The following is an 18,092-nucleotide window of genomic DNA, read 5'->3' as shown; positions in this document are numbered from 1 at the left end:
TAACCTATGATTTTATCCCATTACAAAAAAAGGAGAAGTACATTCCAAAAGAAAATATGGAACTCTAGAAACACCATCTTGACACTTTTTTATTTCAAAATGCCAGAGACTTGTCTACGACAAGAAATTCTATTTTCTCAATTTTTAGTTTTTTAGTTTACACAAACTGAATTCAATGCACAACCATTCGATAAAAGTTGTTATTATTATTTTGTTTCATTTATTGATTTTTATTTATATATTTTTCCTAAAAAATTGCTTTAAGATGACACATTATGGTTTAAAAGTGTATTTATGTTTCTGTCAAATTTGAATACAATATTTATATAAAATATTGATATAAGATTGTATTATAAAACATATTTTTTAGTTTTCAAATTCCATGCGTTAGCCATGCCTTGTTGGAAAATCCAAATCCCATAAGCGTTCCTGAACACATTTCCCAGAAGTCTTTGCTGGAAAACATGTGACGTATTTAAGCTGCGACTTCAGCGCGTTGGTGCGTTGGTAAATCGTTGCATGTTAGCTCATATTATTATTTCTTGAAGTAAGAAGAAAAGAGGCCTCCTGAAAATGTAAGTAGTAGCTCATTTTACTTTGAAAACTTTTATATATATCTAGTTTGCAAAAATTGGTGTTTATTATCTTTATTGACGTAGTGTATATGTTCTTGCCCTATTCGTAGATGTCTTTGGCAGACGAGCTTCTTGCCGACTTGGAGGAGGCAGGAGAAGAAGAGGACGGGCTGTACGCCGGTGGAGAAGAGGGTGAGAGTGATGGGGAAGCCGGTGAGAGACAAACCGGGGGTCTGGAGGACATACCCGAGGAGATGGAGGTGGATTACAGTGGGACGGAGAGTGTCACATCCATAGCAAAACTAAGACACAGCAAGCCAGTGAGTTTTTGACTTTAAAAATATTTATAACTGGATACGTATAAGTCTCCCTGAAGCGTTACACTAACACAATCGTCTTAACTTTCCACAGTTTTCTGAAATTATGGATAAAATCGGTTTATATGTTGGAAATCAACGAAAGAATTCGGAAGGTAAGTAACATCCAGGTGTTTCAAGAAACGATAAGTATTAGTATGTAAATGTTGATTTTACATATTTAAAAAGACCCAGGAAAAAAAGTATTTAGAATTTATACATAATACATAATGTTGATACATAATGTATTAATTATGAGTATTAGTATTTTAATTACGTTGTTTAGAGCTTAAAAACAGGCTTGAAAAATAGTATTATATTCAAGTTATTTTGTGTCCTTCCAAGGGAACACCGGGACTCATTGAATAGGCAAAATTAATGGGATTTTTTTTTTTCCACTCAGCATTCAATTTTAGTTAACCAAAGTTTGTGTAAAGATGATTCTCAGCTATGTTATGAAAGATGTAGATTGATATAAGTTGAAGTTTTAATTGATATTCCATTTTACTTTACTTTATGTGGGTAAAATGTCCATACATTGGTTGGGAAATGTATAAAATCAATGCCCTGTTTTACAAGAGAAAGTCATATTTAGTTTAGAAACCCTGTAGCATTTCCCTGAGATGTTGATTTATAACAAATAATTTGGAAAATAGAGTCAGAATGAAATAATTGCTAAATATTATAATTTTCCATAAGTGACAATTTAGTCATTTTTAAAGACCAAGGAGAAGTTTTTGTCCTGCTGAAACCTCAAAACAAATCTCTGAAAAGCCCTGAATGTCATCGTCAGAGAAATTCAATAAAATACAATGTCCTCATATGAGGACTGTGGCAACCAGGAGATTAACACTCTTTCCACTCTTTTCAGTGTCTGGACCTGTTGAAGCAGACCCAGAGTACAGGCTCATTGTCGCTGCCAACAATCTGACAGTGGAAATAGACAATGAGCTTAGTGAGTTTGCTATTTGTTTTATTTTGAATCCGCAATCTCTTAATTTAATGCAATTTACAAGATTTTTAACACCTTTTCAAGTTCAACATTTTTTTGTATTATTTCCTCCCCAGATATCATTCACAAGTTTGTTCGTGACAAGTACTCTAAAAGATTTCCTGAACTGGAGTCCCTGGTGCCAAATGCACTAGATTATATCAGAACTGTTAAGGTAGAAATCCTATAGTCTCAAGCATTTGTGAGCAGCCTATTTATGCAAAAACTCCATCATATTGGTCTTATCCTTGTTTTGTAAAAACAAGTTCTTGTGTGTATTATAAGTTCATGTGTTTGTGTCTTCAGGAGCTGGGCAACAATTTAGAGAAGTGCAAAAACAATGAGACCCTCCAGCAGATCTTGACCAATGCTACTATCATGGTGGTCAGTGTCACCGCCTCAACCACACAAGGGTAAGTGACTAGATAGATTTGGTATAATTACAGGAAAAGAATCTTGTTTATTAGCTTAGTGTAATTATTCAGCCAGTTTCCATTTAAAATGATCTAAAGTGACAGTAAAGTCAACCCCCACCCACCAATTTCAAATTATTGCTGTTTATGTATTTTTTTTATCTTTTAGCTTATTAAAGAATCAAAAAATTATATTTTAAAACATTATGCAGCAACTGTTTTTAACATTAATAATAATAATAAAATTTATTGCGCACCAAATCAGCATATTAGAATGATTTGTGAAGGATCATGTGACACTGAAGACTATCATAATTGCTGCAAAAAATGTATCACAGGAATATTACATTTTAAAATACAAATTCTAAAAGAAAAGTGTATTTAGTTTTTTCATAATACTACTGTTTTTACTGTATGTATCTAGTAATTGCAGCCCTGATACTCGTTGCACTATTTATTTGCATTACAACATTTTTTCTTGACAAATAAGCAAAAGAAATGTAAAAGCGGAAATATATTTATTTATATTCTCATGTGTATTCATGAATATGAATGTGTTGAATACATTTTATTTTATTATATATATATATATAATATATATATATCTATATGTGTGTGTGTATATGTATGTATGTATTATATATATATATATATATATATATATATATATATATATATATATATATATATATATATATATATATATATATATATATATATATATATATATATATATATATGCACATGCACGCACACACACATACATTCATTCTTAATTTTGATTTTGTTAAAGATTTGTTTTGTAAAAGACAATTTCATAAATTATTTCAAAGTTTGCACTGACATTTTTTTTTCTTGATAAAGATGCAGTAAGCGATTTTTTTTTTTAGAGAAATGGTTGATATTTGAAGTTAACCTAAAAAATAATGACCCCTCCCTGCATTAGTCCGCCCCCAAACACATAATGCAAGAGTGGATGTCTCTTTATCATAGCTGTATAATTGCAGCCATGATAAGCGTCAGAGGCTGCTTTCAAGAACCTTAAAAAAATCTCATCACCCCAAACATTTGATAGGTAGTGTAAGTTTGCTGATTTTCTAATGAAATGATTGAATGTTGGCAGAACTATGCTTGGTGAGGATGAGCTCCAGCGATTGGAGGAAGCGTGTGACATGGCCCTTGAGCTCAACCAATCAAAACACAGGATCTATGAATATGTGGAATCCAGGATGTCATTTATTGCTCCAAATCTTTCCATTATTGTCGGAGCTTCAACTGCTGCCAAGATTATGGGTGAGAACGAGGTTTGAGGCTGCTGAATAAAGTGCTTAGCTCCCCAAAAAATAGCAATTGTGATTTACATGTTCCAAATCTACTTGACTTTCTTCTGTGGGATACAAAAGGTTAATCGTAAGGTATGCAAGTTATTTTAGCTTTTGGGCAAACTATTCCGTTTCTGATCTGTTTTGTTTTTGTTTGTTTTTTCTGGCCATGCCTTTCCCCCTCTTTACAGGTGTTGCTGGTGGGCTGACTAACCTGTCCAAGATGCCTGCATGTAATCTGATGTTGCTGGGAGCCCAGCGGAGGACACTGTCTGGATTCAGCAGCACGTCTCTGCTGCCCCACACAGGCTACATCTATCACTGTGATGTAGTGCAGTCTCTGCCTCCAGTGAGCATCAACCTTTTTGCTTTTTTTCACTTATTTTATTTGATTGTCTTTATTCAGAATAACATTCCATTGTTCTATGTTTTCAGGATCTGAGGAGAAAAGCAGCTCGTCTGGTTGCAGCTAAATGCACTCTGGCTTCTCGTGTGGACAGTTTTCACGAGAGTACCGATGGCAAGGTCAGCAATTAGCATCAGTAGCCACGTTTACATTAATACTTTTTGAATCTGAACATGGTGTTTACATAAAGGTTACAGAAAGTGATCGGGTTGATGTGCGCGTTATGTCAAGCTCCGACTTGGATTTAATAATTTTCCCACTTTTTTCACAAACTAACCATCCTATACTTCGTTTTAAAAAGCACACTTAAAGTTGATCAATTTCAGGTCCTAATTTGTGCCATGATGCATATATTAATCAAGCAGTAAAAACACCCATTCCCGTTCCCAAAACATCTGCAGATGAGAGCCTAAAGCAAGCACTTGTGGGACAACGTTGTCCTGCAACACTTCGCAGACAATGAGTAGAAAAATAATTTTAGATTGGCACGACATTATGTTCAACATCAGCTCGTTCTGTGCACCATTTCTACATCATTGCACATACGCAAAAATGTTCAGTTTCAGTTTTCAACCCAATCAAGTGTTTATTGAATGGATTAGAATATATTGAGGTGTTTACCTGTAGCATTTTCATTCGGATAGGAGTTTCAAACGGATTGTAATCGGAATGCCATGCTCCATGTAAACGCAACTATTGTCTGCATTGCAGTATAGTTTACTTATGTCAGATGTTAAAGTTAGACCGTCTTTGCTGTAAGAAAATGTTTAGAAGTACTATATTACTTTGTCTTAACTTGTTTGTTTATGTGCAGGTTGGTTATGATCTGAAGGAAGAGATTGAGCGGAAGTTTGATAAATGGCAGGAGCCCCCACCAGTCAAGCAGGTGAAGCCTCTTCCAGCTCCCCTGGATGGACAGAGGAAGAAGAGAGGAGGAAGAAGGTGAGGGTCATAAGGCGTGGGAACATGAATCTAACAAAACCTGCAAACATTTTGTGGAATTGTTTCATTGAGGAACATTGAGATTTTTGCATTGTAGTTTTCTTCTTGACAAATAAGCAAAAATAAATTGAAAGAGGAGATATATATTCAACTTATATTGATTGATTTAAAAAAACAGCATTATAATTGCTTGATTGACAAGCAAAAAATGTAAGGTGAAGTGAAAAAATGAGATTTATTGTTTAGATTTACAGTATATATAAAATTCATTTTTACATAACATCAGCTTTTTGACAAGTTCATAATTTTTCACATTTTGTATTGCCATTTTTCTTGCCATTTTAAGACGCACCAACCTTTTTTGACATTGCATTTTAGGCCTTAGGTCTCCAGCACTGAAAAGCTTTTCTAATATTAATGCGGGTCCTAAAGCTCTTGTTGGGTCGTAACCCTTCTTTTTCTAGTGATATTCTACTGACATTTTCTCTCTTGTAATATCTCATCCTCTTTTCCTTTCTTTTTTTCATTCCCTCAGGTATCGTAAGATGAAAGAGAGGCTGGGTCTGACAGAAATCAGGAAACATGCCAACAGAATGACATTTGCAGAGGTTGGTTGACTTCTATCAATATTGCTCCATTATGCTTAGCTGCTAAATCAGTCCATGAAATTTCAAACCGCTTCATTACGATCTTTCTGTCTCTCTCCCTATAAGATCGAGGATGATGCTTATCAGGAGGATCTGGGCTTCAGTCTTGGTCAGCTGGGAAAGTCTGGCAGTGGTAGGGTCAGGCAAGCTCAGGTCAATGACTCCACCAAGGCCAGAATATCCAAATCCTTACAGGTATGTCTGTTTACTGTAACATGAATCACAAAATTGTAAGAAGTAATTCAATTTCTTGCTTAAAAAAAGGAATTCAAATCTTAAAGGGTTGGGAAGATGAATCTGTTTTCAAACTGGGTCATTAGTGTAGTAGAAATTTGAAATTAATTTTGAATTTGGTGCTTTCTAGACTGAGAAAGGACAGAAAATGTATTTTTGTTTCATAAGGATGAAAGACAACAATTCCCAGAATGCAGTTGCTTCGCTGCCCGACGCCACTCCCAAAGCCAACCCTACTGGATTACTGAATCAATTGCCCACCGTGTTCATTTTCATTAAATCAGTTCAGTTAGAGAACAGACACTACAATTAAAAACTGAACGTGTCTATTCAATATAATGTGAGTGAGCCGAACGAGTGTCAAGGCACAAATGCAGCAGGAGTCAGATTACATTCATCGTGATGAGAGCTGAGGTAATTGCGTCTGCGGCAGTCGTTCACAGCGCGTGTTCAGTCATCGTGATGAGAGCTGAGGTAATCGCGTCTTTGGCAGTCGTTCACAGCGCGTGTTCAGTCATCGTGATGAGAGCTGAGGTAATCGCGTCTGCGGCAGTTGTTCACAGTGCGTGTTCAGTCTGGCGCATTTTCAGTTCATGCCTTTGGAAGCATAACTTTAATAGGAATTGATTTGAGAAGTTGAAACACTCACTTTGCTCCGTTTCCATAAATGCCCGCTGCTGCCCGAGCTAAGTGCTGTGAGTGAGATCCCACCCCCCCATGCGTGGCCTGAAAACTTGCGGAAATGGCTCCCTCTACTGGCTGTAGTCTTTAGCTTCTGGCCAAACAATCCTCAGATGATGCACATATAGTATAATGTATACTATACATAGCATAATATAACATTTTAAATAATCAAATAAAATTTGCATCATCTGAGGATTTTTTTTCCAGAAATGAAAGGCATGAATCTCTTGTATATGCTGATCTCTGAAGTAACCCTTTAAATGTATTTATATACACTACCGTTCAAAAATGTTTTTAAAGACTTATTTTTGCTAACTGCATTTATTTGATCAAAAATACAGTAAAAACAGCTAAATTATGAAATATTACTTTCTATTTTAATACATTTTTGAAATGTAATTTATTCTAGTGACACTAACTGAATTTTCAGCAGTCTTTATCCAGTCTTTAGTGTCACATGATCCTTTAGAAATCAGCAAATTTAGTGATCAAGAAACATTTATTATAAATGTTAAACTGTTGTGCTGCATGAAATTTTTGTGGAAACCGTGATACTGTCACTTTCCATTTATTTAATGTGTCCTTTGCTGAAAACTGCCCCCAAAATGTTGAACATTTGTGTGATGATTTCTTTAATTCATTTTATTTATTTAATTTGATGTTAAATGATCATTTTCATGCATGTGGACTAATTTTTTTTCCTGCAGCGGACACTGCAAAAGCAGAGCATGACGTATGGTGGGAAGTCGACTGTCAGAGACCGATCATCTGGAACCAGCTCAAGTGTGGCGTTCACTCCTTTACAGGTACACAAATTCTCACATATTTTTTGTGTTGTTCCCTTCCTGAAACCCTGATGGACAGCTGTGGTTTGGTTGATTTGCTAGTTGACAGTCTGTTCGCTGTCTGTTCTCTTTCAGGGGCTCGAGATTGTGAACCCACAGGCTGCAGAAAAGAAGGTGGCTGAAGCCAATCAGAAATATTTCTCCAACATGGCTGAGTTCCTCAAGATCAAGCGTGAGAAGGATGAAAAGGTGTGAGGCTGTGCGTTAGACGGAGGAAGCCACATACATCGGCAGCCATGGACGGATTCACACTTCAACCGCTAATTTATACTCTGTCACACACCCACTCAGATGGACTTGTGTGGGGATGGTGACATTATGAGGACAGCACAAGGACATGTGACTGGAGATCTTTCTCTACAGAGGAGATGAAGAGGGAGAGCAACATGTTCTGGTGTACATTTTGTTTTTTGTTCATTCTTTTTAATGTGTACAAAGGAATTGTGCGTTGTATATAAATCACATGCAAATAGAACATGCAAATGCGAATAACTCATTTAAGCATTTTGAGTGAATAAAGTTGATCATCTAGTTGTACTAACATTGTCCTTTTCCATTCTACTTAAAAGCCAGCTATTATTTTGTGTAATGTGTTTTCTGCTCCTGAGGTAACTTGTATTGCATTTTAAATGGTTTGAAACGCCTCCCAAGAGAGTTTAGTTTAAGTTGGTTTGTATGTTTTTGCATAAAACACTTGAATATGCAAGCATTTCAATCACTATTAGAGGAGAAATGTTTTCACCATAGGTGCCATCACATTGTTGTAATGGTTTGGTATGTCAAATTAAATATCTGAATACTTCATTTTCAAAATTAAAGGTTGAATGTCAAAAATCTCTGAGCCTTTTATTGAATGCGCCTCAACTAAATGTTTGTTTTTCACCCATAGAAGTTATAGCATTAAGAGGCTGAAGCACTTTTAACCAACCAAATGGTTATCGAAAGACATTCTGGTGTGACATTTATCGTACTAAGCTACCTATCAGTCATGTTATACAACATGTTTATGCAATACATTTTAACGAATTATGTGACATTTTCACAGTGTCAACTCTTACATAATGATAGACCAAGAAACAATGTCATTTAAAAAAATGTCGTGTTTTTATGCGGAAGCACATTGGCGATGAGTTTACTGTAAGTGCTCCGCTAATTTTTTTTTAAATATTAAAAAATCAATACATGATGTTTAACAATATGCTTAACACATGATCTTTTTAATATATTAGTACATTTCAGCATACTAATTGTAGCATGGTTTTTACTGTTTTACACTATTTTCTCACATAAATCTGAAACTCAATCATTTCATGCACATTTATGTATTTGGTAAGGAGCCACCTGTTAATGGAGACAAGAACACTGACACTGCATCACAAAAGTATTTTATTGAAATTTTACAACTCTGTTTTTTGTTTCCTCTCAACCTACGAAGCGACATCACAATCGCATGCTGTCCTGTCCGTGTCAAAAAGGCAAGGATGATGGTGTTTATTATCAGAGAGAAATAGACAAATGCAATCAGCTGCCCTGTGCATCAAAAATACTTTTCCATCTCATCACATTTATATCATTTTGTGTGTTGGTCAAGCCTGTTGTTCTCCCCAAATAATAGAGGAAACTGAAATGAATGGAAAGTCGCGTGGGATTGTGTCACAATGTGGGGTGTTTCAAAAAGCTTTGCCTGATAAATGGAGTAACAGAACAATGATTTGTTTTGTTTTTTTAATAAGGGAAACTGTCCAGCAGAGTATGTGAGAAATTCGAGAAGTGACTTTAAAAATAACAGGAATTTCAGGGAAGGTTTTTGTTTTACTTTACATGCACACTTCCACACAACAAAAATATTCAGCCATGGACAACCTAATGGACACTGAAAGAAAGAAAAATAAGGTGTTTTACCTTGTACATATTTTAATCTTTGTATTTTATTAGATATTTTTGAAGTGAGATCACTCATGCCATGTTTAACAGACAAATAATCACACGCCACTTTGAAGGCTGACAACGTCAACCCACCTTGCTTGTGAACATATGTAAGATAGATGCTACAGAACATTACCCTATCAACGGCAACTTTTTTGCGGTCAAGCAAAACCACATTTAGGTAATGATAAAGGTAGGGAGGTCGAGAGGAATTCAATTGCATAGCAATTTAATGGTCGACACGTTATCTCGCAAGGCAAAGTCACAGTGCCTAAACACTCCCAGAGGGGCTCAATGAACTAAGAACAACCAATCAATGCATTAAACTCGGGTTCTCTCATAGTGCCGGTACACCATAGTCAGTATATGTCATCTAAAAGGATAAGACTTGCTAATGCAGCACTCCACCAAACACAAACTACGAGCAAAATGTTTTGTCTGTGGCATCCTAAACCAAATCGTTTCCTTTTATTTCTGTCGCTTGGCTAGGTTTGGGGTGGGGGTTTCAGTTAGAACAGAAATGAAGGGGATAAAGACTCAGTTAAAGGAGGTTCAAATGTTTGCATGTAAACAGGCACTCGACCCCCTGCTCTCTCTCTTTTAAAGAAAAAGGCCAACTTCACATCCAACTATAACCACGACATGGAGTTCATCTCGGAATGTCAACAGCAGCGTTTTCTCTGTCGTAGCGATCGCTCTCTCTCCCCGTCTCGTTCTCCTTCAGTCACTGCAGGTCTCTGTCTTCCAGGTATCTGTACTCAAACGTAAATCCTTCCTTTTTTCTCTGGCCCCACTTTTCATAGTCAAAGTAAATGTACGTGCCCTACAGATAGAAAAAGAATATTCATTTAAACGGAGCAAGTTCAAGTTTTCCATTCAAAGTAAAAGCATATTACTAATACAATGCATCACAGGAACTAGGGATCTAAAAAAGCAGATACATATTATTGTTAAGATTACATATGATTATTTTTAAAGAAAATATTTTATTCAGTAACAGTAAACATCTATAATGTTACAAAATATGTTTGAAATAAATGCTGTTCTTTTGACATTTTTATTTAATTTAATTCATTTGCCACCAGAAGAAAAACTACTATAATATTGCAATTTCGAAATATTACAGTTTTTACTTTATGTTTAATCAAATAAATGTAGCCTTGGTGAGTATAAAACTTCTTTCAAAACATGTTTAACTTTTGATCAGTAGTGTACATTAATTTTAAATAATATTGTCTAATATATACACATATTTATAGAAAATCACTTTATTCATTGTTCAATTTCACCGGTATTGGTATCGGCTACTGAAACTGCCATTGACAACTCTACATGGAGCACTAGTAATGTAAACTCAGTTTGCCGAGTTTATCTTCAGTGGTGAGCATGAGAACAGTGCTGGGTTCGGTACCTGTTCAAACTCATCAGTGATGGTCTTGGGTTCCTCGTGCCTTTGGAACCACATCATGTATTTTGTGTGGAACCTCCACGATTGCTTCTTCAGTGCTTTAGCCGACAGGTACTGTGCCTTTGTGCCCTGAGGGACAACCAAAAGAAAGAGTTTGAAGACTGCAACTTCCAACAAATGTCCTTATAAAAATTATCAGTTGCACACCTCCAGGTAGTAGAATATGAAGAAGAGTGTTTCAGTGGACAATCTCTGGTAGAACTCAATAGAGTCTGAATGATGTGGGGGAACCTGGTGGTGGAATGGCGGTGTAGGACAGGGGTTTCTCATCAGGTACTGCCTACAGACAGAAAAAAAACAAAACATTTTATATCATGTTAGGCCAACATGTTCACCTTGAGGAGAAGCTGCTTTCTTTTAAATTGCTTGACATTGATAGAAAACACTTTGTCACTCATTTTAAAGAGGAACTATTATACCTCTATACATTTTCAACTTTCTTCAGTGTGCAATGTTGCTGCTTGAGCATAAAAACATCTGTAAAGTTGCAAAGAACAAGTACACTTCATAGAGTTATTCTCCCTGAAACACCTGATTGTAGTTTCCTTCCAGCAAAGTACACATCTCAATATCCCTCATTTAAATTTCTACCAAAGGCATACACAACAAAAGGAACAAGTCCTGGCTGAGTCCAGCCAACCAGAGCACATGCTTTTTGGAAGGAAGGGTTTCAAAGTCACAGGAACTAAACAGGCGTGTTTCCCAAAAGCACCATTAGCCAACTATGGTCACAAGTTCCATCAGCATAGTTCAATCTGTTTTTCCCATAAACATAGTTCCAACAGACATTCACAAAGAGCATCGCTCTCAACCTGTGGTTAGAAGCATAGTTCCTTATTTGCATGATGTGGACTTTATAAATCCATATCTGGAGCAAAATATGCAAGCTGGCATTCAGTACTGTAGAATAAAAGAAAATATATATATATATTATGGGGGAAAAAGGAAAAATAACTGATGTCATGTCCTCAATGTATAGCATTAATATGAACAAATAAACGGATTCATTAAAATAAACTGAATCAGTAGGCAGTATTACTTCACTGCCTGTGTGACATTGTTACAAGGTGGTTGAACAATGAATTTGCCACAATGCACAAGTGAATTGGACCGAATGAAGCGTGTAACTCCGTTGTGCATGCACTTGTCACATAATACCACACTAAAACAAGATTTATTGGAGTTATCATTTTACGTAGCCTATATGACAGACTTACCCTGCACATGTTGCACTAAACTGTATTTTCCTTTTCGAATAGATTCCATTCATATTTCAAGCAATTCAAAGCCATCATGGCGAACACATCCGAAGTGTCTCAGCTGAAGGAAATAATCCATCTAATCCATTCAAATAATCCATCTTTCAAATATATCGGCCAAGTTTTCTTATCTGGCTGATATTGATATAGTGGCCAATATATCATGCATTCCTAACTGCAGCTATGTAAAATATGTGAAAATAATGTGTTTTTTTAAACATTCAAGCATGAAAACCTTATAAATTAGACACCCCCCCCAAACAAACAATAAAACCCAATGGCCTCTTTAATTTACGTTCCGACTAGCAAACAGCATGTGTACCTGATTCTCTCTGAATCGGATGGGTGAGGCATGTGCGTCCATGCTGACTCCTGCATTGCCTGTTGGTAAAGCTGCTCTTTAGTGAGGGGGGTGGGGCCTAGCGGACATGCCCCTAAAGATGGCGGCAGGTTGACCTCTGAAACAGAAGGCTGAGGGGCCGTTGTGGGTCCAGGTGGAGCTGAAGATGTTGAGAACAGGTCTAAAGGAAAGACATTTTTAGTGTTTGTGATGATTATACCAACTCTGTACTTTACGTAACGCCTAATCTTGCACACTAACTGCAGTCGAGCTGTTAGAGTAGGTGTTCTGTGTGTTTGTTGAGTCATTTTTATTAATAGTATGGTGTAATGAAGAATGCAGAGGGGTAACAGTTGGCTAAAAAATGTACAATGTATCCCATTCAAATAGGGTTTCAAATTAGTTGTTGCAAATACTATTTCCCATGGTTAGTTAGGCGCACTCTGTGTTAAAAATGTGAGTGTGTAAGGTACCTAAGGGTGGGATTTCTCCATCCAGTCCCAATCCCAGTGCAGCTCGCTCTGCCATAGCTTTTAGAGAGCTTGGAGGTTCAGGAGCCTGTAAAAGAACAAATGGAGTTAAATTTTAAATCAAAAATGAACTTTTAAATCTATAGAAAGCTGATTTCACTTTATTTGATGGGCGTGACTTGAGAAACTTTAAGCTGAGGTGTGTCAGTTCTGCACCACTGACAGACTGAATGTAGTCTAGCCAGGATGAAAAAACAACACACCTTGATGGCTTCTGTGTTTGGTGTGTAGGAGTGTGGGCCGTTTAGCAGACTCCCACCACCAGGTGTGCTGTCAGTGAAAGCAGGTGATGGGGAGGAGGGGGGTAGAGTGATAGAACTCAATAAACTGGGGCCATTATCCAGGCTATAATACAGAGGAAGTAGGAGAGAGAAAGACAGTGACAATCAATCCCATTACTGTTATATTGGTTAAAATGTAAAGATATGCTGATGTACTCACGTTTGATTAGTTGACGAGCTTGAGGACGAGGAATGGCTGTTTTGTGATTGGCTGGCACTGCTGAGCGAGGAGTCTGATGTGTTGTCTGCAACCACAGCACTGTAACCTTTATGGAAAAAATAACAGAAAACATTTTTAAAAAATAACAAACCGAAAAAAAACCTGATTAAAAATAGATAAATAATAACAACGATTACATTAAAAATAATAATACACTAATTAAAAAAGAGATTATCTTAACAAAATAAATACAAATATACGTAAATATTATTATTAATTATGAATTCAAAATCATTTAAATAATAATAAAGAGATGAATAATAAATAATATAATTTAAAATAATAAAAAAGAAAAATAATCATAATGGTTGTTATTATTATTAATTGCAATTCTAAATAATTAAAACAATAATTTTGGGCTATATAAAGAGGTGAAAAATACAGCCATAATCCTCAACCAGACTCAAAAGCACTCACTGGTTGCTCCATTTTGTTTGAGGCCACTTGGGGGTCTTGCAGGCGCTACGTTTGTCCCTACTCCTCCACTCGACACAGAACTGCTTCCATTCCCACTTAATCCACTCTCACCAGTTCCTCCTCCAGGTGTTGTGCCCACAGGGCTTACAGGTACCTGTGTAGACCCGAGGAGAGCCGTCTGCCCTGGTACTAGGTTCAGAATCCCTCCGGTTAGGGCTCCGTGACCTGGACTGGACCCTAGCAAGCCCATACTTCCCCCTGTACCCGTACCGTTACTGGTAACACCTGTGCTTGCTCCCACTGCACCTCCGCTCGGTACAGATATGCCAGAACTACCACTGCTGCTCCCCACTGGACCACTGGAACCGCTACCTGCTGTTCCACCTGCAGCTGCCTGGGCGTAGGGGGCAGGGGTAGAGCCTGAGAGAAGCCCTGCCATGGTGCTGCTGAGAGAACCAGACATGCCCAGACCTGGCATCTGAGCCACACTACTGCTGCTGGTGACCGTCACACCCCCTTTCCCCAAGCCCAAACCCAGTCTAGAGCCCTCCACCCCAGGAACTGTTGAAGCCTGGGACTGGGAATTGGAAGTAACTGAGCCAGATGTGCTGGAACTGGGCAGAGAGGAAGTAGTGGAGGCAGGTAGCATGGGGTGGCTAGGTGGGCTAGGTGTGTTGTTGGAGGGTACGGATGTCGAGGAAAGTTTGACCTGTGCTTGCTGTTGAGACTGAGAAGGATGCTGCTGCACTGCGCTGCTAAAGCTTCCCAGCAGGTTACTGCCCCCGGAGACCGCTGTGCAGGCCCCGACAACAGTAGCCATGGAAACCAGCGAAGAGGAGGAGGAGGAGGAGCCCGAGGAGGCGGATGAGGAGAAGGACGAGAGAGATGGGTTGCCGTTCTTCACAGGAGACTGAGCGGAGCAAGAAAGCCATGAGGTTAGAAACACAAATATCATTTTTCATTAAGCATGCGTGCAATTTAAAGGGATGGTTCACCCAAATTGACATTTCCTCATGTTGTTCCAAATCTGTATGATTCTGAAACACAAAACAAGAACATTCTGAACACTGTGCTGGTCACTTTGTTTTGTGCAAATTTAAAAAACTTCACCATAAAAATAGTCTATAAAACATGTGTTATATTACATCTTATATTAAGTGTCCTGAAGCCATACAATAACTTTTATAGTGAAAGTACAGTACCCATTCCCTGTAATATTCATACAGGTTTAAAACAACATGCGAGTGTGTAAACCTTTAATTTATACTGAGGTCTCACCTGACTGACTTCACTGTCTGTCGATCGACCTCTCTTATCTTCTGAAATCTCCTAAGGAAAAAGAGGAAAGCATGATTAACAGAGTGATTATGAATAATGGAGATACTCTGCACACTAGATGGAGACAGGAGGAAGAATAAAAGAAAGCAGTTTACCATTGTGCCTGTAGCAGGAGATGGCGGGATGGGGGATGAGGAAGTGGTGGAGGTCGGTGTGCTGCTGGACTGAAGGAACATTTCATCTTCAATATGGCCCTGAGGAGACGTCGCCATCAAGGATGCCGCTAGAGAGGAGGAGATACTTGTAAATGTGACCTATCTTGCCCAAGTTGTTACAACAACTAGCCATTTCATATAACAACACGCAATTGTCCACACACTCCCACAACACACACAGACTTACGTATATCTTCCAAGTCCAGATCATCATAGAGGAACTCATTCTCTTCAAAATCTGGGTCTTGTGAGGAGTCAATGTAGTATTCCACATCATCTTTGATCTTATGAATAGCTTCAACCTGGATCGAATCATTATCCAACATCCTCAAGATAGTCTCTAACATACGAATGTGGTACCGGTGTCTCTCAATTAACCTCTTTAGCTCCTCAATCCGATCCTGCTTCTAAAGACAAACACAAAAAACAGAACAGAATGACAACATTTTGAGTGTTTGCATGATAGTGAAAGCATGAAAAAGGAAGGCTAAAATAAGAATCAAGTTATAATAAAATAGAAAAACAGACAAAAGAAAAGAGGGGGAATTGGAGAAAAATTCAATTCCAACCTCCTTGTCTCCTTTCTTCTTTCGTGTTTGAACAGAAAGGGACTCAACTTCACTTTCAAACTGGTCCACCTGCATGTTCAAAGTGTCTATTGTGTTCTGCGAGAGAGAGAGAGAAATCATGCCATTACTGCACTGCTTGCATCCTGTTAAAAAAGTTTTTCCAACACCCCCCGCTGTTATTGGTGAGCCCTCCGGTACCGTGAGCCACTGTTCCGTTTCCTCCTTCTCTTTCTGTGCTGGGTCCACTTTCTGAGCCAAGCCCAGCCCCTCTTTAGAGTAGGCCTTTGTCTTGGTTTCTCTTTCAACCACCTTAAAGCGCTCCATTTGCTGAGGAAAAAGAGACAGAGAGTCAGGTTGAGGGCTGCAAGCTTGATGGCTCAGACTTGGGAAAAACATCATCTAAAAATTAATTTAAACGTCTTGACAAGGCATTTATATTTATATCAAAAGTATAAAATATTTTTAGTAACTGTGACAAAAGTGTTAAAATAAAATAGCCATGAGGAATCCAACAACATGCTTTTACCGTTTCAATAAGCTTGCGGTTCTCAACTAGCTGCCGTTTGTCTTTGATCTCATTGGATGCCACCCATGTCTTAATCTGATCTCTTAGTCGCTAAAAAAGAAAAACAGGTGAGAACAATTATACTGATTGAGAACAGATATTTTTCCTTGGTTCTAAAGAAAGTGTACAATAATTAATTTTTATTTAACGCTTTGTTCCTCTTCTCTAAATTGTTGTCCAAGCAGTTCCAAGAGTGCTAATATCTTGTCCAGCAGCAAGGAATGCGTCTCTCTTATTATTTCAATTGTGCATATTCACACCATTCCAGAAAGCCTTAAAATAATTTTAAATAAGCACATTCTTACCTGGAGCTTTTTAATCTCTTTTTTGAGATCTGCCTCATATTTTTCTTTCTGGTTGGCATTGGCTGCATTGTGAAGCTGAGTACGAAATTAAAATGTATTATTAAAATTGTAAAATATAACAACAGATGCACGATTCCTTTCACTTTTTGAGTGAATGTCTCACCTTTTTCCAAATGTCTTCAAACTGCTCGACGCCTTCAGCAACTTTTTTCAAACATCGATCTATTTCACCTGGTTGTATAAAGCCTATCGTTAGCATTAAAATTATTTGACAATAATAATAAAAAAAACTATTAACAGAAACTACTGTACCAGCCATTGTGCAGGGGAGAGCAGATTGAAATATATATTTTCTATATCATAATCTCTTACCTTGAAGTTTTCTCTTATCAGCCATGGCTTCGCTATGATGCTGTCTTCATACCTTCTGTCACTGCAAGCACATCAGAGAAACTGTTACCTTGCACATCATTCAGTGTGAATAAGATGGTAAGCGTTTCTACTGCTCCTGACAGATACATATCATCTCAATAGAAAAGGATGATATCAACACATCCTGCCTGATTGACGTTAAACTATGTGTCTGAATCCCGATAACGATTACTAACTTCAAAGTTATGCTTTTTGAGTTCTTTCAGGTCATCAAATTAAAGCAACTATCTACGTTGCAATCCCCCTGAATAAGAGAAAATATCAAGAATTTCAATTGATCGTTCCTATAATTTAGATCACGTATACCGTTACGCCAACACAACCAGTGTTTACGCAGATTTACGCAGCCTCTGATCACTGAGCACTAGCCACACTGATGCTAACGTGTTAGATCAGCAGCATTTCATCGCCATATCTCATCTGCACTGATCAAATGTCACCCTGGCAGTATATATAGACCTTATGCTGCTTATTTCTGCAGTTAACATGGATTAAGCTGCTGTTGTTGTGATGTCGAGCAGCGCTGACGGCTAACGCTCTGCTAGCACACACATATAGTTTTTCCAACAGAAATTGTGGGGGATTTCAACTCTTAAATTGAATGCACATTCGTCGTATACCTTTTTTCAAACGTGTGTAATATTCGTCAGTATCTCTATGTGACAGCCACGACCAAAATATCCGCCAATTACTTATTTCAAATGTGATAATGTTTTCAGCTCGTCAGTCCCCTTCTGTCCAGTACATTAAAAGATGGACGGCAGACTCCGCCCACTGCTCGCTGCTAAAGTTCCCGCCTCTCGTCTTTTTTTCCGTTCTTGTGATTCATTAAAAATGTCTGTCAATCATTTCTCAAGTTGTGACCATTTCCG

At 37.7% G+C, this 18,092-nt stretch overlaps 2 protein-coding genes across 3 annotated transcripts; one reads left to right on the top strand and one right to left on the bottom strand.

Moving 5' to 3' along the window:
- The first annotated feature begins 459 nt into the window (after window positions 1-459).
- On the top strand, window positions 460-8,251 carry prpf31 (PRP31 pre-mRNA processing factor 31 homolog (yeast)). Its single transcript, XM_067449606.1, has 14 exons — window positions 460-575; window positions 686-895; window positions 987-1,047; window positions 1,803-1,886; window positions 2,000-2,097; window positions 2,229-2,335; window positions 3,459-3,628; window positions 3,849-4,006; window positions 4,093-4,182; window positions 4,878-5,005; window positions 5,541-5,613; window positions 5,719-5,847; window positions 7,278-7,376; window positions 7,491-8,251. The coding sequence occupies exons 2-14, from the start codon at window positions 686-688 to the stop codon at window positions 7,608-7,610; spliced, it is 1,527 nt and encodes a 508-aa protein (XP_067305707.1). The 5' UTR covers window positions 460-575; the 3' UTR covers window positions 7,611-8,251.
- A 532-nt stretch (window positions 8,252-8,783) lies between these two features.
- cnot3a (CCR4-NOT transcription complex, subunit 3a) lies at window positions 8,784-17,995 on the bottom strand. 2 transcript variants are annotated; one of them, XM_067448408.1, is made up of 19 exons: window positions 17,841-17,995; window positions 17,161-17,221; window positions 16,952-17,019; window positions 16,789-16,863; window positions 16,445-16,534; window positions 16,117-16,245; window positions 15,919-16,014; window positions 15,537-15,756; window positions 15,290-15,417; window positions 15,135-15,185; window positions 14,852-14,893; window positions 13,857-14,766; window positions 13,380-13,485; window positions 13,142-13,283; window positions 12,882-12,966; window positions 12,391-12,589; window positions 10,957-11,089; window positions 10,753-10,878; window positions 8,784-10,164 (listed from the first exon to the last, which is right to left on the bottom strand). In XM_067448408.1, the coding sequence occupies exons 2-19, from the start codon at window positions 17,183-17,185 to the stop codon at window positions 10,066-10,068; spliced, it is 2,724 nt and encodes a 907-aa protein (XP_067304509.1). In that variant the 5' UTR covers window positions 17,186-17,221; window positions 17,841-17,995; the 3' UTR covers window positions 8,784-10,065. The 2 variants fall into 2 exon arrangements, with proteins under 2 accessions (XP_067304509.1, XP_067304510.1); XM_067448409.1 differs by lacking the exon at window positions 14,852-14,893.
- Between the last annotated feature and the right edge of the window lie 97 nt (window positions 17,996-18,092).

Source organism: Pseudorasbora parva, chromosome 7, assembly GCF_024679245.1.
Source record: "Pseudorasbora parva isolate DD20220531a chromosome 7, ASM2467924v1, whole genome shotgun sequence".
Lineage (NCBI taxonomy): Eukaryota > Metazoa > Chordata > Actinopteri > Cypriniformes > Gobionidae > Pseudorasbora > Pseudorasbora parva.
This window is presented reverse-complemented; position numbering and strand designations above follow the sequence as displayed.

Bases quoted from the DNA above. Each gene is read 5' to 3' on its own strand.
- prpf31 (XM_067449606.1), top strand. From the start codon at position 686: ATGTCTTTGGCAGACGAGCTTCTTGCCGACTTGGAGGAGGCAGGAGAA. The intron at 896-986 runs GTGAGTTTTTGA...AACTTTCCACAG, and splicing joins AACTAAGACACAGCAAGCCA to TTTTCTGAAATTATGGATAA. The intron at 4,183-4,877 runs GTCAGCAATTAG...GTTTATGTGCAG, and splicing joins ACGAGAGTACCGATGGCAAG to GTTGGTTATGATCTGAAGGA.
- cnot3a (XM_067448408.1), bottom strand. From the start codon at position 17,185: ATGGCTGATAAGAGAAAACTTCAAG. The intron at 16,864-16,951 runs GTGAGACATTCA...TTTCGTACTCAG, and splicing joins TTGAAGACATTTGGAAAAAG to CTTCACAATGCAGCCAATGC. The intron at 15,186-15,289 runs GTAAACTGCTTT...CTTTTTCCTTAG, and splicing joins CTCCTGCTACAGGCACAATG to GAGATTTCAGAAGATAAGAG.